The sequence below is a fragment of the Felis catus genome, chromosome C1 (assembly GCF_018350175.1).
Source record: "Felis catus isolate Fca126 chromosome C1, F.catus_Fca126_mat1.0, whole genome shotgun sequence".
Lineage (NCBI taxonomy): Eukaryota > Metazoa > Chordata > Mammalia > Carnivora > Felidae > Felis > Felis catus.
The window spans coordinates 113,992,782-114,018,934 of NC_058375.1; the positions used below are offsets into that span (position 1 = coordinate 113,992,782).

The 26,153-nt window shown below is 39.6% G+C and overlaps 1 protein-coding gene across 5 annotated transcripts in view; it reads right to left on the minus strand.

Moving 5' to 3' along the window:
• Window positions 1-26,153, minus strand: part of CNTNAP5 (contactin associated protein family member 5) — an 805,732-nt gene that overhangs the window by 267,907 nt on the left and 511,672 nt on the right. For all 5 annotated transcript variants that reach the window (XM_011285200.4, XM_011285199.4, XM_045033599.1 and 2 more), the window contains one exon: window positions 8,421-8,540. In XM_011285200.4, the coding sequence (XP_011283502.3) occupies window positions 8,421-8,540 (120 nt within the window). The remainder of the gene's footprint in view (window positions 1-8,420; window positions 8,541-26,153) is intronic.

The following is a 26,153-nucleotide window of genomic DNA, read 5'->3' on the forward strand; positions in this document are numbered from 1 at the left end:
TCATAGGTAACTCTTATTTCCTAATTTCCTATATACTTACAGACCTTTGTACAATCCATACACAAACAGTAAACTCTCTGGCATTGCTCTAACTTCAAAGCGAGGCATTCTGTTAGACCTAACTGAATGGATGCATTTCTTTCTTTTTGTCAACAGTCTGGATGATAATCTATTACCTGCAATCACACTGCACAATTATGTGCAGGAATATTAGAGAGACCTCAATTGCAGCTTCTCTACCTACTCCATTATGCATGCTTTGATGAGTTTTAATGAAAACAGATCCTGCTGCCAAAGAAGGGAGAAACAGAGCATCATAATAATGAGAGTGATAAGACATGGCGACTTGTAAGGTGGTTTGCAAATGGATTATGAGCTGTTTGAGAATGAAAAACAAGTTTTGCTTTAGAGATTTGACTAAACATTCCTTGTAAATTCCTTGCAATGGCTGATGATTGCCGTGCAGGTCTAGATACATGAAATTGGTATTGTATTCATCAAGAGAGAAAATCAATGCGTTTTTGTTACTGGTTTTAAACAAACAATTTTGCATATCCGTATACAATTGTACTGTACAAAGGAAAAACTGTGTGTGCCTGGGAAACATCTTTTAACATGTTGACAAGGTATCCTGTTAACATTAAACATGGCACAATGGAAGCTACATAGAATGAGTGTAAATGTCAAGTTCTAAAGAAAATCTTGTTGGAATGCCTCACCTTTCTAGTTCTGCTTTATAAATACTAGAAGCTTCCCCTCAGAAATGCTACCTCCAGGTTTCTCGAGCCTCAGAAATCTCTTGACTCCTGCAGAAAGCAGCACAGACTTTATCGCTGGCAAGGGTGCACACCTATCTTTTACAGCTAGTAGGAGTATACAGATACCATCTATACTAGGACAGCAGTGAGGGAGAATGAGGGCATGATTAATAATTACACCAGGGTATTTGGTTACCCTATTTCATGACCATCTACTTTTTGAAACTAGGAAGTTCTCATATATATATATTATAATCCTCAAATGAACCTTTGAAGGCAGCCATTTTTTATCATCTCCTTTTTACTGATAAGGAAACCAAGGTCCAGAAATGCTAACCAACTTGTCCAAGGTCACACAGCTGGAATATGCTGGCACTAGAATTTAAATTCCAGTGTGACTCCAACACATGTGCTACTCCCACTGGTCATTCCCGTATTTGAAGATAAGAAGGGATTTGGGGAAGGCTATCAATGGGAGGTCTTGGAGGCAATGGGGAACAGTTGGGCACAGGTACTCTTGGATTTGAAGAAGATGTTCCACATAGTAGAAATGAGTCAAGCCCACTTAAATCAGACATTGAGTCAGTATCCACAGTTCCAGACTGCTATTGATTTAATAGGACAGGACCTTAATCTAAGATAAATTAGGGGAAGTGGGAAAGCAAAAAGAGAAAAGGTCAAAATTAATCTTTAATTTGGCTGCAATTTCTCAGAGTTCCATTTACAATGAGCTCATTGGAGCATGCACAAAGTAGAACCAGGATTCATCATACTCTGTCCCTAATTTTCCATCAAAGAGCTCACAGATCCATAGGAACACACAAGTAAACACTGATGTTTATGATGCAGTATGGTTGGCATCAGGATGGAAATACAAAGAAATGAGAGGAGAGCACAGAGTGGGAGCACCCAAAATACAGGTACTTCAAGTCCAGTTGTCCAGAGAAACAGAGCCAATAGAATATGAGTATTAATATCTACTTATATCTATATCTAAGTCTATCATCTATCAACCAATTAATCAATTTTAAGGAATTGGCTCACAAGATCATGGAGGCTTTCTTTGTAAGTTCAATGTCTGCAGGGTAAACCAGAAGGTTGGAGACCCAGCAAAAAGTTGCAGTTGGAGTCTGACGGCCATCTGCTGGAAGTTTCTTTTTGTTTGTTGGAAGTCAGTCTCTGTTCTACTTAGGCCTTGAACTAATCAGATGAGGTCCATCCGCATTTTGGTGGGTAATCTGTCTTATTCACAGATCACTGATTAAAATCTTAAACTCATCTAAAAAAAACCACCCTAACAGAAATGTTAATGATAATTACTGACCAAATATCTGGGCGCTACGATCTAACCAAGCTGAAACATAAAACTAACCATTGCACTGAGGGAAGAAGGAAACATCTGAGAAGCCTCCTTCTCCTATCTTCCAACCCTAAGTTCTTGCACAGATTCCTCAGATGTTCACTGATTTCAACTGCTTTCTGTGCCCTTCTCTTTCTCCATTCCTATCTTCTCCTTTGTACTGATCCCAGTGCCCAGAACTCTCTCACTTCCTGATGGCTTCTAACCCGCCCTGCAAGCCCACCTTACATGCATTTTCATCCAGTAAACTAGTTCTGAGTTTGCCTAGATTACTTGTTGTGTTAAATGCCCTCCTACATACTTGCCCAATTAGACTGACACAGCCAAGCATGATCACAAACTTCACATCATTGGCTAAAATTACCCACATTCAGGCCAGGAAAATTTTAACACCAGGTAGGTAGTGGTATGGGGCCCAGGTCTCCTTTTTAACCAAACATTACATTTTAGTATGCCATGGTTTCTCCTGGTGTTCTATGTGTCCTTCAGTAATTCACCAACTGAGTGACTTAGCAACTTATAGTCGATTACTTCTCTCTGTCTCTTGTTCAGTGTGTGTTTCTTTCATTCATCTTAACCTCACTCCCATTCGGCCCACAAAGGGAGGTCCTATCTGCTTCAGGTTGGAATCTATTGAACAAATCCATGTTTCATATATTTGCACGCTTTGTGGGTTTCACTGACAGCCCTCTGCCTCACTGTCATCCTTGATCCTTGACGAATTCTAATCATTTGTTTCCCCAACCTTCTTTACACAGTTCCTTAAACAGGCTACCATGGGTATTTTCCATTTGCCCTGCCAATACACCCTCTCTCCTTCTGCTGCCTTCTCTGTGCCCAGGAAGGCTGCTGAAAAACATTACATCAGCAAGCGCTCTTGCCTTCTGAATTCTAGCTGGGTTGTCTGTGGAGACATGGGAAACAGACTGGTAGGACCAAGGGGAGATCGAGGTCATTCCCCAAGCTCTTTGCTGGCTACTCCCACACAAGAGGCCATAGTTCTTTGAACCTCTCCATATGCTGCTCTCCTTCCTACTCCAGCAACTCTCCCTCTCTTCACCTCCCTGGGCATGAGGGTGGGAACAGCCCCTCTGTTACTAGCTCTGTTCTGTGGTCCCCTTCCCATAATTTCCTTTTGTAGGCTCACACCTTTGTAAACAGTCCCTAATCTGAGCAAGCCCTCTGAGAGACCCACTGTCCTCAATATAAAGGAACAGTGCTAACACCTACGAATGCTCTGAGGATGGCATCCTGTGGCTGGTGTTCAGAAAGTAGTTCATCTTTCACTCAGAGACATTTAACTAGTCTGACATGCTCAGTAACTGTCTATAATAAAACATTCCTTCTTTTCCCCAGAATTGACGCAGTAGATTTCCTCGCTGGGAAACTTTCGTTCAGATTATGGACCTACAACAGCTTTTGCTTATCCCTGCTCAAGTAAAACTGATCCTTTCCTATTCATGCAATTTGATTAGTTTTTCAGTGTTCTAAACTTGTGACTCATCTTGGTGAGTTTTGTGGCCCCCACAAATATGCAGGCTCGAGACCCTTGAACTTTGTTCCTGACATTCATTTGCTCTTCCTGGAAATGCCCTCTTTCGTCTCTGCTTCCGGCCCGTTAGTGCTCCCCCTCCAGGTATCAGAAACATGCATTGCCTGCCTGCCCAAAAACCCTTCCACTCCACAAGAGGCTGGAAGAACACGATACACTTCCTGTCATTATCCTTATATTATAATTTCCACTGTGTCTGCTCCATGACTAACCTGTGAAGGAGACTGAAATGATACCATTAGGGGTAGAATTCTGTCCTCCTGAAATTCTAACCCTCGGCACCTGCGAGCATGACCTCAGTTGGAAATAGGTTCTTTGCAAATGTAATCAACTTAAGATGAGGTCATACTCCATTAGGAGGGGTCCTAATCCAATATGACTGGTGTCCTATTTATAAGAGGACACATGAGAGGAGAAAGTTACCTGTGACTATGTCACACAGAAGCAGGGTGACAATCGCTAGGAGGCAGTCACTGAAGGCTGCTGCTATGGCCTAGGAATGCTCAAAGGTTGGGTGAGGCAGCAGAAGCCAGAAGAACCAAGGGAGGATTCTCCCCTACAGGTTTCAGAAGTAGTGTGGCCCTATAGCACCTTGATTTTGGACTTCTAGCCTCCAGAACTGTGATGCATACACTTCTTGGTATTTTTAAGCCACGCAATGTTATAGCAGCCAAGAGAAGCTGATGCAGACACTATTTTGTATCCTTGGCAATCTGCACAGTGCCTGAAATGTGCAAATGTACACTAAGCTGAACTGAATGGTAAATCATATATAGAGATGTTAGAAGTAGCCCACATGTGCATTCCTGCAGAAGCTTCCTCTTTATCTGCCTCATCCATGATTTGACTCAACACTCTATCCAAACAGTGGCCCTTCCTTCTCTCCTACCCACTAGCTCCGTGGTGAACTGCCTTGGAACACAGTATGAGGGATGGCAGGCACAGGATCAAAATGTGTAGAGGTTCAGATACAGTCCACTTTATACATAAATCTAATCGCCCCCTTAGGTTACTCCCATACATTGGCATACTGTCCCTGTGCAGAGATTATGCTGCCATCCAGTGAACGGGGCAGTTACTCTGTGAGCATCTGGGAGGTCATCTCCCCAAGATCACCCTGTCCTAGGTGAGATGCACAGACTTAATCTCCCGGGAGGGGTGAGGCACCACCTTGCCATTAGGAAAGGGAGCTCATGCCCTCCCCTGCCCAGGGTACATTGTAAAGAGAGATGTATTTTGGATTCGAATTTCCTGTTTTCCAAGACTAAAATCTGTCCCTCTTCACTTTCATGACATTTGTTTGCAAGTATCCATAGACTTCTTAGGAGAAACGTCCCCTTTTCGGTTGAACCTCAAATGATCTCTCATGGAATTCTAAATGAGGAAGGCCTGTGAGACCACCTGGCCCCAGATCCTTATTTTAGGATCCCAGACCTTATTTATGGACAAGTAGGCCAGGGACACTCAGCTGACTAGCACAAGGTTCCCTGCCTTCCGGTGTCATTTACACTCTCTGGGTTACCCCAGTAATGCTGCTGAAAAGTGCAGAGAACAGCAACTTTTTGTTTTCAGAAACCGGATCCTAAGCAGAATGAGTCTCCCCTCCACCCTACCCCACCCCTGTTCAGTTCTTTTGGTTCTCGCTGTCCATTTCCTCTCTCCCTTCTCCTGGACCTTCCCTTCCCTGGACCCCTTTGTCACATTTTTACAGGTGTTACAAATCACTCATAGTTAAGAACATTTAACATGTATAAATAAAAAAATGTATGTGATCATTATATTTATGTTTTTAGAAATGTCAAATATGAGAATTACAGAATTCAGCTTGTGCCGAGGTTTGCTTTTATTTCTATAGTTCTTTTAGAAAACAAAAACAAAAGCAAAACCTCTATGTTTTGCAACTGCACATAACCAAAAACCGTATGTAAAAGAATTGCCTGATCAGGGATAATCAAGCCTATCCATTCCCGAACACAACTCTGAGGTCCTGATTCCTTCAGTATCACATCAGCAAAATAGCAACCTTTAAATACAAGTGAAAATTCATCTTTAGCCATTCTTGGACAAAACATCCTACAGAAGCCCTGAGAGAAATGTTTCCAATGAGAGGCAGGGAGCTCCATGTAAATGAGACCTATGAATCAATGACACCCTTTGTGTCCCTGAACTCGCATTAGTTTGAAGAGTTTAAAAATTTAAAGCTACACTTAATGTATACATTTTATTTTCAAAATATTTTAATGGCATGGGGCGCCTGGGTGGCTCAGTTGGTTAAGCGTCTGACTTCGGCTCAGGTCATGCATGATCTCATGGTTTGTGGGTTCAAGCCCCGAGTCAGACTCTGTGCTGGCAGCTAAGAGCCTAGAGCCTGCATAAGAATCTTTGTCTCCCTTGCCCTCTGCCCCTCCCCCATTCGTGCTCTCTCTCTCTCTCTCAAAAATAAATAAATGTAAAAAAAAAAAAATTCAGGGGCGTCTGGGTGGCTCAGTCAGTTAAGCATCCGACTTCAGCTCAGGTCATGATCTCACACTTTGTGGGTTCAAGCCCCTTGTTGGGTCCTGTGCTGACAGCTCAGAGCCTGAAGCCAGCTTCGGATTCCGTGTCTCCCTCCCTCTGCCCCTCCCCTGATCATGCTCTGTCTCTCTCACTCTCAAAAATGAATAAATGTTAAAAAACAAAATTAAAAAATAAATTCAAAATATGTAATGACAAAAAGGAAAGTTGATGCTTGATTTTAAAATATATATTTAAAAAACAGATACACCCACAGAAGAAATACACATACACATTCACAGAAAAAAAAAATCCCAAGGAAATCCTAACAATAGAGTACCAACAACAGTCTCTGGGTTGTGGCTGAGGGGTCACTTCAACATTTTCTTGATACGTTGCTTTTCTCCTTAAATTTTCTATAATTAATATTGATTTACTTTATAACAAAAATTGCATCACTGTGTAAAGCAAAACATAAGCAATACAAGTATCCAATTAATGTTTTAGTGATATAAATTATTACTGCACCAGAAGGTTTTGTTTGCTTCCTGAGTCTTGACTATTAGCTCCAGTATTTATGACCTCGAGAAAGTCAAGAAGTTCTCATCTTCTCTTTCCTTCTATGTAAGACAGAGATAAAAATATCTACCTCGGATTTTTATGGTGAGGAGGGAAAGAGATGGTATTGGTAAACTCTCAGTTCAGCTCCCGAAGTTGGTCGGAGCTGAGTGACCACACCTGATCTCTCAGCAGCAGGAACCACTCTCCTCGTCCTCACTCTTCAGCTAAATCACTTCCTCCATTTTTTGGTAAAGTGTAGACCAGGGACAACTTGCATCGGAATCACCTAACGGGCTGAGTAAAAGGGCGTTTACTAATTTCGAATGTCCTCAGCTAGAAAGTCTGTATCCTTAGCAGGAACTGCTGGAGATCCATTTGTTAATTACATTTGGAAAATAACCAAGATCCAGGGAGAAAACTAGCTCCAGGTTAGCACTATAGGTTACCATAACGATGAAAAGAAAACAGTCCCACAGTTTCTAATTATATTATGGGCTAGTTGGGAAGCAGTTAACATACGTGCAGGTTGGAGAGATGCACTAAGTGTTAAGGAAATGCAAGGAAATGCTTCTAAATCCGTGTAAATAGCATCTTCTGCAGAAAAACTTTGGTCGTTTGCATCCAGATGAACAAATTGCAAAGTGCCCATAATCACCATTTTTGCAATGGTTTGCTTGCATTTCTACCTGTGATATGCCCGGCATTTCTCCTGATATTCCTGCCTCATAAATGAGAGTGGCTGTATCTAACTTCTCCGCATATCCTCCGTGCCAAGGCCAGTCTGCGGCTACAGAAGGAGCTCAGGGAATGTGCTTGCCTTGTTGCAGGGACGCCTGAGGCCTGACGACTCAATGAGCTTTAATAGCCCCTGCTTCTCTGCTTTATTACATGATTCTGTTGTCATTTCCAAAGGCCAGTGCTCGGAACAAACACACACAACGCATATGCGCCAATGAGTGACCCTCACGATGGTGAGGGTACTTGCACTGCTGAATTTTTAAGAAACTATTACATCAGGTTTGGGCTTTGTGGAATTATTTTGCAGAATAAGTTAGTGATCATAGATTGTTTCTAAATCCGTGCAATAATTGATTCTTACTATGTCTTTCTGCACTTTAGGAAGGAGTGGCTGGGAAAATGCAAGTAATTCACTTTTCTTGTTGGGCACCTACTGGGTAACTAGCCTTGCTGATTCCTCCAATACTCATGATTGTGTCTAACCTTCAACTCTGGGAGGAAGGAACTACTTTGCCCATTTCACTGATGGACAACTGAGCCTCAGAGAGCATACGGGATTCACACCATCCCCGGGGCCAGACATGAATCACACTTCCCCACTTCCTGAGTCAGGGTTCTCTATTGATTTTCAGGTTTGCTTTTGGTTTGTTTAGTTGTTTTTTTCCTTTTCTTTCTGCTCTTGAGTTTTAAAAGAGACAATGTCCTTGGCAGGGTCTACAGAAAATGCTTCCTGGTTAATTCTAGGTTTGGCGGAATGTGATTAAGACCATTAAGTCTTCCTCTCCTATGAAAGATAATCCAGCTGCTAACTGCTATTATTTACTTAAACACCATGCCCCCCACACCTGAGGTTGGCTCTTTAAATTTTTATTTACACAGGTCCCCTTCCAGTGGACTTCCCTGTGCTGTGTACCATCAGGTAGCTCGGTTAAGCCTGAGTGGGGATTCTGCCCCTTACCCGTGATGTTGCAGTACACTTGGAGGGGTCCCAGCGGCCCGCTGCCATCGGAATCGATGTAGAAGAAACCAGCCGTGTTCCCTTGGTGCCTGTATACCTCGCAGGATTGCTCGTAGAGGGCTGGAAAGACACAAAGACAGCAGAGATAAAGCTTTGCTTGGCTCTACACATCACTCTGGAGGGATCGGTACCTCCTACCTATTATCTACTTTCAGGGTTGGTTCCTCCCGCTTCTATAGCCCCGATTCCCCCCTCCCATCAAGTCCTAACAAACCAGTGTCCCAATACTGATGGAGTTGAGCCTCCATTCACCCGAGCATTTATTCACTTATTCTTCCAAACGGCTCAGAGGTTACTTCCTCCAGAAAGTCTCCCCTTCACTCCTCTGTGGCCCTTTTCTCTGCTGACGTCTGTGCCCCTCCTCTGTGCCCACACAGTGGACTGAGCTAGGATCACCATACACTGTTCTGTCTTCCCCAGTGGTCACAGAAGCTGGAAGAGCAGTGCTGTCTCAGGCTGTGTTCTAGCACCTGGCACAAGGCCACATGCACAGCAGGACTTCAAAAATGTTTGATTAGTGGATGAAAAACTGAATGAATACATACAGTCATATCTTTTTTTATTAACAAAATAACACTATCTTATTTCTACACAACGAGAGCTCGGCACAGTACCTAAAACACAGAGCAGGTGTCCAGTCAGATTTAGTCCATTTTGACTTAACAAGCACTCACTAAGTTCCTAAGATGTGTCAACAGCACGGTTAGCATGTGACCACAGACCCTGAATGAGGCAATCAGTCTGTGCCATCAAAAGCACACAGAGAGAAGCTGTGGCCGTAGCCACAAAGGTGTTTATGCACACAGAGAGAGGCAGGCACGGGGGCCTGGAGATGGGGTACTCGGACCAATATGCAGATAGGAGAAATTTATAAATCTCATTACATCAACATGAATGGATTCGGTGGTGTGTAAAGGAAGCATCTGCCGTCTCATGCATGAGAATGTGGAATGTCGTCTGATGTTTTAGACACGATGGCATAGCTCAGAGCAGCAGGTACATATCCAATTATGTCATCCTTCCACGCTTAACACACTTCAGTGGCTCTCAACAGCTTTAAAGATATAGCACCAACTCCTCACCTTAGCCAGCGTGCCCCTGTGACTAATGCCCCATCCCAGAAATACGAAGCTGCATTTTGTCATGATCAAGTGTGAGGGGGTTCTCAGGTAATTCATTATCAATAAAGTTCTAAAGCTTGAGAGGGTGTGACTTTTTATAAATTAGAGTGAATTCAAGGTTATCCTTGTACCCATATAATTCTCTCTTGCAGTCATGCACCCTTTCCGAAGCACAGGTAAGTGGGGGAGTCTAGTTTGCATCGTACACACTGAGTGTAACGTACAGCTTATTCGTGTTTACCCCAACCTAACACACCAGAGTGTGCGACACACGTATGAAAGTCAGCTCTTACGTGAGTTATCCCTCCTGGCCACTCCCACACGTCCAAGATGGCAGTGGTGTCAAAGGAGGTACTGTTTTCCCGTTCAGGGTAAATTCCATGCAGGCAACATACAAAGGTTACATAGCGGTTAAGAACACGAGCCCTGGAATCGAATTGGGTGGTTTTGCATCACAGGGCTACCACTTAGACTTACGTACTTACGCTTACCACTTACTGGGAGAAGCCACTTCTCCTGTGGCAGGCAACCTTGACGATAACTCATCTTATCCACACCCTTAGCTTTCATGTCTTGTTCCTGATTTCATGCCCTCCCCTTAAGTGTGGGCTGGACTTACAGATGTGCCTCTAACAGAATATGACAGAGGTAGCATCTGTCATTACCAAGACTAGACTTTAAAAAGGCAGTGGCCTCCATCTTGGGTGTTCTGGGATCGCTCGCTGTCAGGGAAGTCAACTGCTGTGTCCCGTGGCCGCCCTGGAAAGAGGACCCCCGGAGTGAGCTTGGAGGCTTTGGGCATGCCATGTGAGTAAGCCCTGAAACAGATCTCCACAAACACCAACATGACTGCAGCACTGGCTGACATCTTAATTGCAGCCCTGTGAGAGACTGAGTGAGAACCACCCAGAGAAGCCCAAGGGCCCAGGGAAACTATGAGGTAATAATGTTTGCTGTTTCCAGATGCCAAATTTTGTTATAATTAATTACACAGCAGTAGATGGCTAACAAACTCCCAAAGCATTAACTTTCTCATGGAGCTACAGGTATAAGAAAGAGCCTGCCTCATACAACTAGTAAGGATTCGAAGAGATACTCATAACATAACCACAAGGCTTGTTAGGCAAAACCAACATGTCTTGCCTCCCTTCTGCGCGGAGATGATCACTTTCTAAAAAACATTTTTTTACACGTTTATTTATTTTTGAGAGACAGAGAGAGACAGAGTGTGAGCAGGGGAGGGGCTAAGAGAGAGGGAGACAGAATCCCAAGCAGGCTCCAGGCTCTGAGCTGTCAGCATAGAGCCTGATGGGGGGATCAAACCCACAAACCGTGAGATCATGATCAGAGCCGAAGTCAGACGTTTAACAGACTGAGCCACCCAGGCACCACCAGAGATGATGATTTTTAATTCTTAGTCCATTATTTTGATATTGACTATTTTATCTTTGAATAGCACATTTAAATTGATGCTGCTTGATTTGTTTTTCATTTTTACAGGCTATTTATTCACTTACCAATATAAATGATAAGAATTAGGCTTTTTCTTTTTTTTAAGAATTAAAAAAAAATTTTTTAAATTTATTTTTGGAGGAAAGAGAGAGACATAGAACAAGTGGGGGAGGGGCAGAGAGGGAGAGACACACATAGAATCCGAAGCAGGCTCCAGGCTCCGAGCTGTCAGCACAGAGCCGGATGCAGAGCTCGAACCCACAAACCATGAGATCGTGACCTAAGCTGAAGTCGGATGTTCAACCGACTGAGCCACCCAGGTGCCCCAGAATTAGCTTTTTCGTCACACCCATATTCAAACAACTTTCCATCTCCCAAATTTCCAATACAGTTGTATTGTAATTTTAGTTAGATCGATGGATACTGTTTGCAATGACATGACAACATACATCCATTCATATATAGAAAATCTTATAATGTGATTAATTCTCCTTTGCTGAAACAAATGTGACTTGTTGAGATTAATAATTGCCTTATTCTCTCATTTGCCTACTTGTCTATGTATCTGTCACTAATTTAACTCCTAATTCACTAACAAATCTCTAAAATGACTCCCAGTATAATCACGTAACAACTAATATAAATGGATACCTAAGGGGAGAAAGAGAAAGAATGGGGACAGAGCTGAAAGCTAGAACTTTCTGGACACTTATAGTTTTAATTTTGAAACAAAACAAATATTTTAAATAATTTTTTGAAAATTAAATATAAAAAAGGAAAAAGAGCAATTACTAAACATTTAAAGGAAATTTATTTTGGGGCGCCTGGGTGGCGCAGTCGGTTAAGCGTCCGACTTCAGCCAGGTCACGATCTCGCGGTCCGTGGGTTCGAGCCCCACGTCGGGCTCTGGGCTGATGGCTCAGAGCCTGGAGCCTGTTTCCGTTTCTGTGTCTCCCTCTCTCTCTGCCCCTCGCCCATTCATGCTCTGTCTCTCTCTGTCCCAAAAATAAATAAACGTTGAAAAAAAAAATTAAAAAAAAAAATAATAAACGAAATTTATTTTTTATATAATTTATTGTCACATTGGTTTCCATATAGCACCCAGTGCTCATCCCAACAGGTACCCTCCTCAATGCCCATCACCCACTTTCCCCTCTCCCCGGCCCCCCATCAACCCTCAGTTTTTTCTCAGTATTTAAGAGTCTCTTATGGTTTGCGTATTTCCCTCTCTGTAACTTTTTTTCCCCCTTCCACTCCCCCCTGGTCTTCTGTTAAGTTTCTCAGGATCCACATGAGTGAAAACATGTGGTATCTGTCTTTCTCTGCCTGACTTACTTCACTTAGCATAACACTCTCCAGTTCCATCCACATTGCTACAAAAGGCATTTCATTCTTTCTCATTGCCACGTAGTATTCCACTGTGTATATAAACCACAATTTCTTTATCCATTCATCAGGTGATGGACATTTAGGCTCTTTCCATAATTGGGCTATTGCTGAAAGTGCTGCTGTAAACATTGGGGTACAAGTGCCCCTATGCATCAACACTCCTATATCCCACGGGTAAATTCCTAGCAGTGCTATTGCTGGGTCATAGGGTAGGTCTATTTTTAATTTTTTGAGGAACCTCCACACTGTTTTCCAGAGCGGCTGCACCAGTTTGCATTCTGGTGCAGCCGCTCTGGAAAACAGTGTAAATTAAATTTAAACAAATTCACTAAAAATTGTTTCAAGTAATATTGACATTAAGTAGTTTCTTTGTAACTTTTCATTACAGAAAGTTTGAAATTAATGTAAATAATACAGAGTAATTGGGGTGCCTGGGCCGCCCAGTTGGTTGGACATCCAACTTTGGCTCAGGTCATGATCTCATAGCTGGTGGGTTCAAGCTCTGTGTCGGGCTCTGTGTTGACAGCTCAGAGCCTGGAACCTGTTTCAGATTCTGTGTCTGCCCCTCCCCTGCTTGTGTTCTGTCTCTCTCACTTTCAAAAATAAGTAATAAAACATTTTTTAAAAATTAAAAAAAAAATAGAATTGGTGCTGGTTTAAGCAGGTATCCAGGTGCAAAAGAATGAAGTGGGACCCCTACTTCATATCACATACAAAAATTAACTCAAAATGGATCAAGACCAAATTGTAAAAACTAAAACTATAAACTCTAAGAAGAAAACATAGGTGTACATCTTTATTACCTTGGATATGGCAATGCATTCTTAGATAGGACATCAAAAGCATAGGCAACAAAAGAAAAAATAGATAAACTGAACATCAAAATGTAAAACTTTCATGCTTCAAAGGACATCATCAAAAAAGTGAAAAGATAACCCATAAAATGAGAGAAAATATTTGTAAATCATGTATCTAATAAGAGACATATTCAGAATACGTAAAACACTCTTAAAGTTCAACAATAAAAAGACAAATACCCCAATTTAAAAATAGACAAAAGAGGGGCACCTGGGTGGCTCAGTTGGTTAAGCGGCCGACTTCAGCTCAAGTCATGATTTCACAGTCTGTGGGTTCCAGCCCCACATCAGGCTCTGTGCTGGCAGCTCAGAGCTTAGAGCCTACTTCAGATTCTGTGCCTACCTCTCTCTCTCTTCCCCTTCCCCACTCACACTCTGTCTATCTCTTAAAAATAAATAAATCTTAAAAAAAATTTTAAGAATACAGAGTAATAAAATGAACCTGATATCACCCATTATTACATTTGGTTAATCTTGCTTCATCAATATTCTCAGTATATCAGTTATCCATTGCCACATAACAAACCACTCCAAAACTGACTTAAAATGATAATCATTCCATGATTCTACAGATCAGGGTTCATCTGGAAAAGTCCTGGCCAGGCTCAGGATGTCTTGTGAGGGTTCTCCAGGCATCTGCACTTAGCTTCTGGGTCAGCAGGGCTTTCTGGGGGTGCTTTGATCTCTCATACTCTCACAGACAAATTCCCCTGGTAAAGGCTCCAAGATCAACAAGATGGCAAGCAACTGTCAGGCCTTTGACTGCATGTTTGCTGATGCAACTTTGACCAAAGCAGATCACTTAGTGAAACAAAACCCAAATAAAGCATCCCAAGGACCTAAAAGGAAAAGGAGCTATAGAAGTGGACAGTATCCGTGTTTGACTTCCTGAAAAAGAATCACATGGATCTGTAATGGGAGTATTAAAAGGCCCTTTTTATTTTACTAAGGCATTGTGATGTGGGGGCTGTTTACCACTGTAGTTAGCCTACCATTCCTAATATACTTTCTCTGTAAACTTTGATTCAGTTACAGGGAGATACCTGAGGGCAAAGCCCGGAAACGAGCATTCCCACTTATAAATACTACAAATAACTCATAAAACATAAGGACTTTCGGGGCGCCTGGGTGGCGCAGTCGGTTAAGCGTCCGACTTCAGCCAGGTCACGATCTCGCGGTCTGTGAGTTCGAGCCCCGCGTCGGGCTCTGGGCTGATGGCTCAGAGCCTGGAGCCTGTTTCTGATTCTGTGTCTCCCTCTCTCTCTGCCCCTCCCCCGTTCATGCTCTGTCTCTCTCTGTCCCAAAAATAAATAAATGTTAAAAAAAAACAAAAACAAAAACAAAAACAAAAAAACATAAGGACTTTGCCCCAAAACACATCAGTTGGTATGTTGCTGATCTTACTTTCCCATTCTTTCTTGATTTCTCAGTGGGAATACTTTATAAAAATGAAACATTCCTCATCAATTATTAGGTTTCCTTAACCAAAAGATAGGCTGCAGGAAAAAAGCAAGAGTGATAGTTCATGCTTCCTCTTTAATTCATCAGTATCAAAAGGCTGAATTTGTCCTCTAGTAGCCTCCAAAAGTGACCAATAAAACTATTTTTAGCTTAAGCTTTATTATCAATTCACAAATTTAAGCATATTGAAAATGGTAATTTGATGAGTAGGAAACAGTAGGATATGCCAATCAAAGGAAAATAACAAAAATCTTAAAATATATTAAAAAGCCTTCTTATTAAATAACATTGGTATTGATTTATTAAACTATTGTATCTGTCAAGAAAAATTAATAGCACATTATGTTGTTAATAACAACAGAAACTAAAACTTTGCCATAAAAATTACAAATATAAAATGTAAAAAATATGTAATTCTGAATTCTGAATTTGAGTTGGTGGTATCAGTAAAAACTCATTATTTAATTGTTTTGATTATGTATTTACACATTTGGACCACTGAATACTTTCTTACTAAAAGGAAGAAGGGTTTTACTGAGTTTATGTTTGGAACAGGATGAGACTGGAATGCCTCCTTCACCTGAAAACATAAAAGCTAGCAAAAATTAAAATATGTCAAAAATGCCCCAAGACCCAATTTGATGGAAGCATGTGAGCATCAAAAAGACTCATAACTGAATTTATAGATTTAAATATATACAATCTACTAGTTTTTTAATCTATCATCTATCTACCTACCTACCTATCATTGATCTATCTATTTAAGTCCATTGGTCACCTCTCGAGGATGCTAGAGAATAAAGTCCTATTCTTTGGAAAGAGAAAAGATCATATCCTACCGTTCTTGCATATAATATATTTGATGGTAACTTAATATTCCACAAAAAATATAAGTTGATAGAGAACTTTTTAGTGGATAGATTAAATTAACAATACCCAAACCTGGATCAATCTCAACATCCCCAAAAGTGATTATCAAGGTGTCTCTAATGTGATATAATATGAAATACACAGCACTAGATAAGACTTGCCAAAAATCCAAAGCTAATCTAATCAAGCCCTTAGATTTGAATTCTAATTTACAGAAAGAAGTAAAGAAACATTCTCACCCACACTCTAAGGATGTAATTAGATAAATCCAGAATGTGGGAACATATGATTCAGTTCCTTCAAAAAATAAATAGAGAAAAGGAGATATGATGTAGGAGACATACCAATCAAACACTGCATGTGGACTTAAGAAAAGGACAATCAGAAAAAGTAAAATCAAATTTGGCATCAGATGGTATGAAGAAAGTATTTTTAATTATGTTGGGTATGATAATGGTAGTATGGCTTTGTTTCAAAAGATTAAAAAAGATCTTCTTTGTTACTGATACATACTGGGGTGTTTGTAATGAAATCATCAGTACAAAATTTGTTTTGAAAATGTCCCATCATAAACAAGCTATGGGCACCTGGTTGGCTCAGTTAGTTAAGAGTGTGAATTCAGTTCAGGTCATGATCATGTGGTTCGTGAGTTCAAGCCCCACATCAGACTCTGTGCTGACAGTTCTGAGCCCGGAGCCTGCTTTGGATTCTGTGTCTCCCTCTCTGCCCCTCTCTGGCTTGCTCTCTCTCTCTCTCTCTCTCTCTCTCTCTCTCTCTCTCTCTTTATCTCTCTCATTAAACATTAAAAAAATATGAAAAAGCTAGATGCTGCCTGTAAGAGACCCATTTAAGATCTAAAGACACATGCAAATTTGAAGTGAAGGGATTAAAAAGCATTTATCATCCAAATGAAAGTGAAAAGAAAGATGGTGTAGCAATACTTATATTGGACAAAATAGACTTTAAAACAAAGACTTTAACAAGAGACAAAGAAGGACACTATATAATCATAAAGGGAACAATCAAACAAGAAGATATAACAATTGTTAAGTATTTATGCACCCAACATGAAGGCATCCAAATACACAAAGAACTATTAAAGAAAGAAATAGATAGTAATGCAAAAATAGTAGGGACTTTAACACCTCACTTATATCAATAGATTGATCATCCAAACAGAAAATCAACAAGGAAACACTGCTTTCAAGGACACATTGGACCAGATGGATCTAACAGATATATTCAGACCATCCCATTCTAAAACAGCAGAATACACACTCTTCTCAAGTACACATGGAACATTCTCCAGAACAGGTAACACATTAGGCCACAAAACAAGTTTCAACAAATTCAAAAATACTGAAGTCGTACCATGAATCTTTTCTATACACAATGTTATGAAACTAGAACTAAGCACAAGAAAAAAATCTGGAAAAAAACCCCACAAATGCATGGAAGTTAAACAACATGTTATTAAAACAATGAATGGATCAACTAGGAAATCGAAGAGGAAATACAAAAACTACATGGAGACTAATGAAAATGAAAACACAATGGTCCAAAATCTTCGGGATGCAGCAAAAGTGGTTCTAAGAGGGAAGTTTATAGCAATGCAGGCCTACCTCAAGAAGCAAGAAGAATCTCAAATAAACAACCTAACCTTACACCTAAATGAGCCAAGGGGGAAAAAAAAACCAAACACATAGAAGGAAGGAAATAATAAAAACTAAAGGAGAAAGAAACAAAATAGAAAAATAATAATAAAAAAAAATAACAGATCAATGATACCAGGAGCTAGTTCTTTGAAAAGATCAACAAAATCAATAAGTCTTTAGATCTATAAAAAGAGAGATAAAGACATAGACAGAGAGAGAGGGAGGAATCAAATAAACAAAATCAGAAATGAAAGAGGAGAAATAATAACCAACACCACTGGAATATAAAGGATTATTAGATAATATGAAAAATTAGATGACAAAAAACTGAACAACCTGGTAGAAATGGATAAATTACTAGTAATATATAACTCCCCAAAACTGAATCCCACAGAAAATTTGAACAGACTGGTTGCCAGAAATGAAACTGAATCAGTTATCGAAAAACTCCCAACAAAAGTCTAGGAACCGATGGTGGCTTCACAGGCAAATTCTACCTAACATTTAAAGAAGAGTTAATACCTATTCTTTTCAAACTATTCCAAAAATAGAAGAGGAAGAAAGGATTCCAAGTGCATTCTAGGAAGCCAGAATTACCCTGATACCAAAACAGTAAAGACACACACACACACACACACACACACACACACACACACAGACACACACACACATGCACACACACATACCCCAAACAAACAAAAAAAAACTACAGGCCATCGATGCAAAAACCCTCAGCAAAATATTAGCAAACTGAATCCAATAACACATTACAAAAGTCATTCACCATAATCAAGTGGGATTTATTCCTGGGATGTAAGGGTGGTTCTATATTTGTAAATCAATCAACATGATAACATCATTTAGCAATAAGAGAAAAGATAAAAAAACATGACCATTTCAACAGATGTAGAAAAAGCACTTGACAAAGTGTAATATCATTCATAATGAAAAAAAGCCTGAAAAAAGTAGGTTTAGACATAAAGTACCTCAACATGCCAAAGACTATGTATGAAAACCGCACAGTTAATGTCATACTCCATGGGGAAAAACTGAGAACTTTTCTCTAAGATCAGGAAAAAGATAAAAATGTCCATGCTCACCACTTTATTCAACACAGCCACAGGAATCAGGCAAGAAAAATAAATAAAAGACATCTAACTTGGTAACAAAGAACTAAATCTTTCACTATTTGCAGATTATATGATACTATATATAGAAAACTGTAACGATTCTACCAAAAAACTACCAGAACCGATAAATGAATTTAGTAAGGTCACAGGATACAAAATCAATACACAGAAATCATGTTGTATTCCTATATACTAATAATGAAGCAGCAGAAAGAGAAATTAAGAAAGCAATTCCATTTACAATTGCACCAAAAATAATAAAACACCTAGGAATAAACTTAAAAGAAAATTTGAAAGACCTGCACTATGAAAACTATAAAACACTGATGAAAGAAACTGAAGATGACACAAACAAATGCAAAGATATTCCATGCTCACAGTCTGGAGGAACAAATATTGTTAAAATATCCACACCACCCAAAGCAATCTACATATTGAATTCAATCCCTACAAAAATGCCAACAGCATTTTTCACAGAACTAGAACAAACAATCCTAAAATTTGTATGAAACCATAAAGGACCCTGAAATAACCAAATCAATCCCGAAAAAGAAGAACAAAACAGGAGGTATCACAATCCCAGATTTCAAGATATATTACAAAGGTGTAGCAATCAAAACAGTATGCAACTGGCAAAAAAAAATAGGCACATAGATCAATAGAACAGAGAGTGCAGAAATAGACCGTGATTATATGGTTAATTAATCTTTGACAAAGAAGACAGGAATACGCAATGGGTCTAAGAAATGGTGTTGGAAAAACTGGATAGCTACATGAAAAATAATGAAACTGGACCACTTTCTTACACTGTACACAAAAATGAACTCAAATTGAATTAAGGATCTAAACATGAGAATGAAACCACACAAATCCTAGAAGAGAGCACAGGCAGTAATTTCTCTGAGATGGACTGTAGCAACATTTTTCTGTATGTTTCCTGAGGCAAAGGAAACAAAAGCAAAAAATAAACTAAAAGAACCGAATCAAAACAAAGAGCCTCTACACAGCAAAGGAAATAATCCACAAAACTAAAAGCCAACCTACTGACTGGGAGAAGATATTTGTAAGTGACATATCTGATTAAACTAAATAATCCAACTTAAAAAAATGGGCAGAAGACATGAAGAGACATTTCTCGGAATAAAACATACAGATGGCCAACACACACATGAAAACATGATGAACATCATTCACATCAGGGAAATGAAAATCAGTACCACAATGAGCTATCACCTCAAACCTGTCAGAATGGCTAAAATCAAAAAGATACAAAACAACAAATACTGGAGGGGATGCAGAGAAAAAAGGGACCATCGTGCACTGTTGGTGGGAATGCGAACTGATGCAGCCACTGTGGAAAACCGTACAGAAGTTCCTCAGAAAATGAAAAACAGAACTACTATGTGACCTATTAATTCCACTACTGGGTATTTACCCAAAGAATATACAGACACTAATTTGAAAAGATACATGTACCCCTTTGTTTATTGCAGCATTATTCACAATATCCAAATTATAGAAGCAGCCCAAGTGTCCATCAATAGATGAATGGATAAAGAAGATGTGGTATATATACACAGTGCAATATTATTCAGCCATAAAAAGGAATGAAATTTTGCCACTTGTAACAACCTGGATGGAACTAGAGAATATAATGCTAAGTGAATTAAGTCAGTCGGAGAAAGACAAATATGATATGATTTCATTCATATGGAATTTAAGAAACAAAACAAGCAAATAAAAAAAAGACAACTCAACAAACAGACTCTTAATTACAGAGAACAAACTGGTGGTTATCAGCGGGGAGGTGGGCGGAGGGATTGGTGAAATAGGGGAAGGGGATTAAGAGGACACTTATCATGATGAGCACTGAGTAATGTACGGAATTGTTTCATCACTATATTATACACCTGAAACTAATAATTAAGGTAAAACTGTATGCCTATTATAATGGAATTAAAATTAAAAAAGAAAACAAATTTTCCACCCGCCCCCCCCCAAAAAAAACAAAGGGGAATAGTAGCAACAAAAATCACAGCATATTGATGAATGCTGAACCTGAGCAAAGGATACAGAGTTAATAACTGTACTATTCTATTTTTTTGTGTATATTTGAAAATGTCTCTAAAAATTAATGTTTGCTTTTAATATTTAGGTATTTCAGGTATTTTTTGGATTTGAATTTGAAAAATTACCGCAAGATCATGACCTGAGCCGAACTCGGACGCTTAACTGACTGAGCCACCCAGGCACCCCTAAAATAAAAATTTTTAAAGAGCTCCCCTGGGGGGAAAAAAACAGCAGGGTCATATAGTTTCTCAAGAGAATCTTAAGGAGTAGATAAACTTAACTCTACTTACATATCTCTAAAGCACAGAAAAAAAAAATCCCCAAACTTGTAATATAGTATAAAGGTGATCCCCCAAAATAATAGACATCACACCAAAAAAGAAACCTATAGAATCACTTATGAATATCAATAACAAAATATTACAGAAATTATCAGCAATTAGAACCCAAAAGCATATTTTAAAAGAGCATAATAGCCAAATGGAGGCTTAATCCAATATCAGGGCCACAGAGAAGTATTATGTGATCATCTCCACTCATTTACAAAGACTCAATGTGTCTTGTACAGGCTCTCAATTGCCATTTGAAGCCATCTATGTGAGAAGTGCCCCGTTTCCTGTCGGGACAAAGACAGGGCCATGAAGGGAAAGCACAAGAAGCTTTATCAATGGGGAAAGATTTGTTTCCACTCAAAACAGCAACTACTAAACGTGCTACACTTGAAGGTCTAACGTTATGGGGATACACAAAGATCAGGTGCTCTTCAATGAAAAGGACAAGAATGGACATGTTAAGATTGTTTAGAATAGATTTTTATATTAATATAAACAGATGTGTAATGTAGCTGGGCAGGGCAGATGGATGAGTATTTTCATAAGGAAAATAGTCTGAATCTGGTTCTGGCAGCTAATTTGTGGCCTAAAGTACAATTTGAAATGTCCTTGTGATGCCCACTCTCATTAAAGATAATGATAGTATTCAGACAGCAAAACAGTTTTATTTAGATCCCACCTTTTCAAGTACCAAGGTCAAAGCTGTAGTTTTTCTGCCCCACCATTTATATTCCTATTGTAAAACTACAGAAATAGACAAGAAACTTGCTTACAAGACAAGTACATGTTTTTTGACGCCTTAAAAATGGTTCAGTCCTATTTCTTTCCTTTCTTTCTATGCCCCTGGCAATCTAGCATTTACCACATGATTGAATATTTAGTTACAGATCTACACACAGCCTACAGACACAAAGAAGACCGAATTAACTCTAGTAATTAAGTAAATACTTAACAACCATTTATTTATTTACATTTAGCAAACCCCTTGTGCAGTTTTGTGGGAGTTGGCCTTGCCTGGTTACCATACAAGAAAAGAAAAAAAAAGTATGCAAAAGCCGGTTGGATTGCTGACATTAGCTCAAAAACATGTGTCAAGAAATTAAATTGGAAAATAGATCTTTCGATGTCACAGTCTGTAGACACATGGTACAGGTTGAAAACAGGCATAGATTCTGTGGTATTTCACTGGAAAGGAGGCTAGTAGAGATGTAAATGCATTAGTGGTTGCTAACGGTTACAAATGGGGAGAATGAGAGAGGGGTATGGCTATAAAGGGACATCATGAGGGGTCTCTGTGATGAAAGTGTCCTCATCATAGTTGTAGTGGTGATTACACAAATCCATACACATGACAGAATTGCACAGAACTACACACACACACACACACACACACACACACACACACACACGGAAGTGTATGTCAAATGGAACAATCAATAAATTCGGTGTGTATTACAGATATTGTTTTCCTGATTTTGATATTGTTCCGCACTTATGCAAGACGCTGCCATTGGAAGAAACTGGGTAAGGGGCACACAGCACCACCTGATATGTATTTTTTTTCAATTTACTGTGAATTATTTCAAAATTAAAAACTTCCAAAAGGGAGATATGACCAAACAATTATACTCCTAGGTATATACTTTACAGAAACAAAAACACACGTCCACATAAAATCCTGTGCCTGAATGTTCATGGCAGCACGATTCATAATAGCCAAACAGCGGATACAATCGAGATGCCCATCAAGTGATGAACGGGTAAACAAATGAGGTATATCCATACAGTGGAATACTATCAGGCAATGGGAGAGAATCAAGCATTGACTCATACTACAACATAGATGAAACGTGAACCGTTAAACCTTCAAACCAATTTCACCAAAGTGAAATCTGCCAGTCATGAAAGATCGCACACTGCATGATTTCATAAATGTAAAGTGTCCACATGAGGCTATATATACAGTAAGTGTGTATATGTACACACTTGCCAGCAGCCAGTATATACCTTGTATATATTTATATACCTTGTATCTATACCTTGTGTATATATATATATATATATATATATATATATATATATATATACCTTGTATATACCTTGTATAGATACCAGTGTATATATACCTTGCCAGCAGCCAAGGGTAGGTGTTTGAGAGCTGGGAAATGGGAACTGACTGCTAACATGTCTAGGGTTTCTTTGGGGGCATTGGAATGTTCTACAATTAGGTAGTGATGATGGGTGTGCAACTGTGTGAATACACTAAACACCACTGAACTGTACACTTCAGGTGAAATTTATGACACAAAAATATGCCTCAATAAACCTGAAAAAAAAGCCAAAGGCAGGGTGTTAGGTCACAGGAACAGATCCCAGAAGATGTAGGTTCTTCCAGAACACACTGCATCAGAGCCCTGAAATCTATTACATTTGACCCACTGTGTCTAAATACAGCAGCATGCCCATCAGATGACCCCTGGTGAGCTCTGAAGGCAAAGGAGCACCTCTGAGCCCAGCTTTATTTCCACCGAACACTCCGCCAGTAACTCTGTTGTCTCCTTAGAAACCACAATCCATTTCATTAAAATAAAGATAAAATGAAGCAACGGTTGCTAAACAGAGAATCTTGTGTCTAATATGCCTGTTATGTTGTCATCCTGACCCTCTGTGATCCAGCAAATTAATCTACAAATCTTAGAGTAATTATCCTTAATAATGTTATATGTAAAGTATAAATATGTAAACACACTTCCTATAAGCCTTCCTATCAGTCCACATCTGAATTAAGTCTAGCAAATCAGGGGCATGGAGGCAAAGCAGTGGGACTCTGGGGGCAGGTACCAGCAGGAACCGCAGGGGGCACGCAGTGGTTCTATGTGTGGTCCTTAAACCAGTTGCGAAGGGCATCACCCTGAGGTTACTAGCCATGCACATTCATGGACTCCATCCTGCATCAGAATATCTGAGCAGAGTGTTGTAGAAACAGGGACGCCTGGGTGGTTCAGTTGGTTGAGCGTCCGACTTTGGCTCAGGTCATGATCTCACAGCTCGAGAGTTCGAGCCCCGCGTTGGGCTCTGTGCTGACAGCTCGGAGCCTGGAGCCTTCTTCGGATTCTGTGTCTCCCTCTCTCTCTGCCCCAACCCATTCGCATTCTGTCTCTGTCTCTCTCAAAAATAAATAAACAATAAAGAAAAATTAAAAAAAAAAGAAACAGTATTTGAACAAGATCTCACCGTAATTCTTTTGCAAAGTTAAAAATTGGTAAGACTTGTTCTAAAAATCCCCCAAAAACAAAAAACACAACAAAAACAAAAACAAAAACAAAACAAAACAAAAAACCAAAACTTTGAAAGACATACTTATAAAATAGTGGCAGAGAGCATGACTTTTTTTACTTCTCTCCCCTTTTGTTTTCCTTCATGATTTTGCACCTCTTTGGGGAGTAATGTTCATCGTGTATCTGTGTAAATCAAGACTGATTACCAGCTCACTCGATACATGACCCTACTCTTGGTTAATAATTTTTTCACTGTGTCATTTGATATCTTTCTAGAAAACCTTCGGGGGCCAATAGCTCTGGATTCAAAACACCACTGAAAATTTAACAGACTTTGGCAAATTGCTTCATCTCTCATGTCTTATTTTTCTTGCAAGACTTTTATGAGATTAGATAAACTAATACATGGAAATGGGCTGCATGGTGCCCTGCCCACAGTAGGGATCCAGACGATGGGAGTTATCCAATTGTTATGATTTATAAATCTTTTAAAACAATTAAAGAAAGAAGGACTGAGTATGTGTACATAGTAAATTTAGGATATTTATCAGGAAATTTATCAAATATATATGGCACCCTAGCCCTATGTTAGGTATAGAGTTAAGTTCTGGGGATACAAAAATGAATAAGATATTGCCACTGCTATCAGATTATAAGCCAGGTGAGAGAGTAGATTGAGTTCTACTCTCCATTTATATGATAAATTTTGAGGGAATTGGATCTTGAATGTCTCTGTATTTTCAGGGGCGAGCCCGGTTCCCAGTAGGTGTTCAACAAATGACTGTGAATTTAGAAACATACAGATGAAAAGGCAAGGCTATTCCCTGTGGGGGCTCATGAGGACCACACATGTTTTTGGCAGATATGCCCTTCTGAGAGACCTCTCTGGAAGCCGGAGCAAAATAAGTTAGACTGGGTGGGTGGTGGGCGAGGTGCGGGCACAGGTGAGAAGGCCACAGCAATAGTCCTCCTAAGAATGAAGGTCTAAGCAAGTAAGAGGCCATTGTAGGTCTTTGTAAAAAGAGGCCTAAGTATGTCACAGGGGCATTTTTATGCATGTTTGAATTCGAAAAGAACTACTCTACAGCTTATCTAGGACTCCACATATCTGGGCATTTCATTTGGAAAGAATTAATCAGCAATCAAAGAGAAATAGGAAGAGGTATTATTTTCTTCTGGAGGAAAAAAAAAATAGCTTACAAGTTGATTTAATACAATGGTAAGATTTAAGCCTAAATGTATCTGTCACTGTAATCCAAAAATCCATTTTAAATTACACAAAGATTCAGTGTAAATCTAGGCTAGCACCTAATAGGAAAACATAACAATGTTAGCTACAAATGTATCCAGCACAAGGAAATGACAAAAGGACACACTACTGGGTCACATAATGCTAAGAGTTACCATTTGATACTAAGAAATAGTTACTATTCGATACTATAGGATGCCTGGTGTGTGTCAGGCACAGCCGTAGACACACGTTACATGCAGGATAGCTAACCTTATACAGTAATACTAAGCTTCAGTTTTACACAGATGTAAACAAAGGCTCAGAAGATCACCCTGATTTTGTCTGAGCTCACCCACCCATCAGCCCAGCAGCTGACATCTACCCCCCGGCATGGCTGTGCTCAACATATTCTCCCCTTCACAGAAAGAAGTTCTTGCTTCTCACTCAGATACACTTAATATGAAAAATCAAATGTGATGTTCAGAGACTTATTTCAACTTCAGAGTCTCCAGCATGCATTTACAAACTTTCTAGTAGCACTCAGAGTTAGCTTTGTAAACGCAGCTGCCCTTCTAGCTCTGGGAGTTCCCCAAGGTCCCCGGAGGGACCTATCCACCTAATCGTGACTTACTAGCTTTACTCATAACAAAGAAAGCTTTTGTTGCAATGCTTAAATTTGGAAAAGCATCCATGGACTATATTTGTCTTTGCATTTGCTTGGGGCTTCTAACCTGATCGTATCACTTTACCTCTTTCTAAGCTAAAAAAGTAAAGAATGAAGCTCCTAAGATGTACTTAATATGAAGATGTGAGGATATTTTACTCTC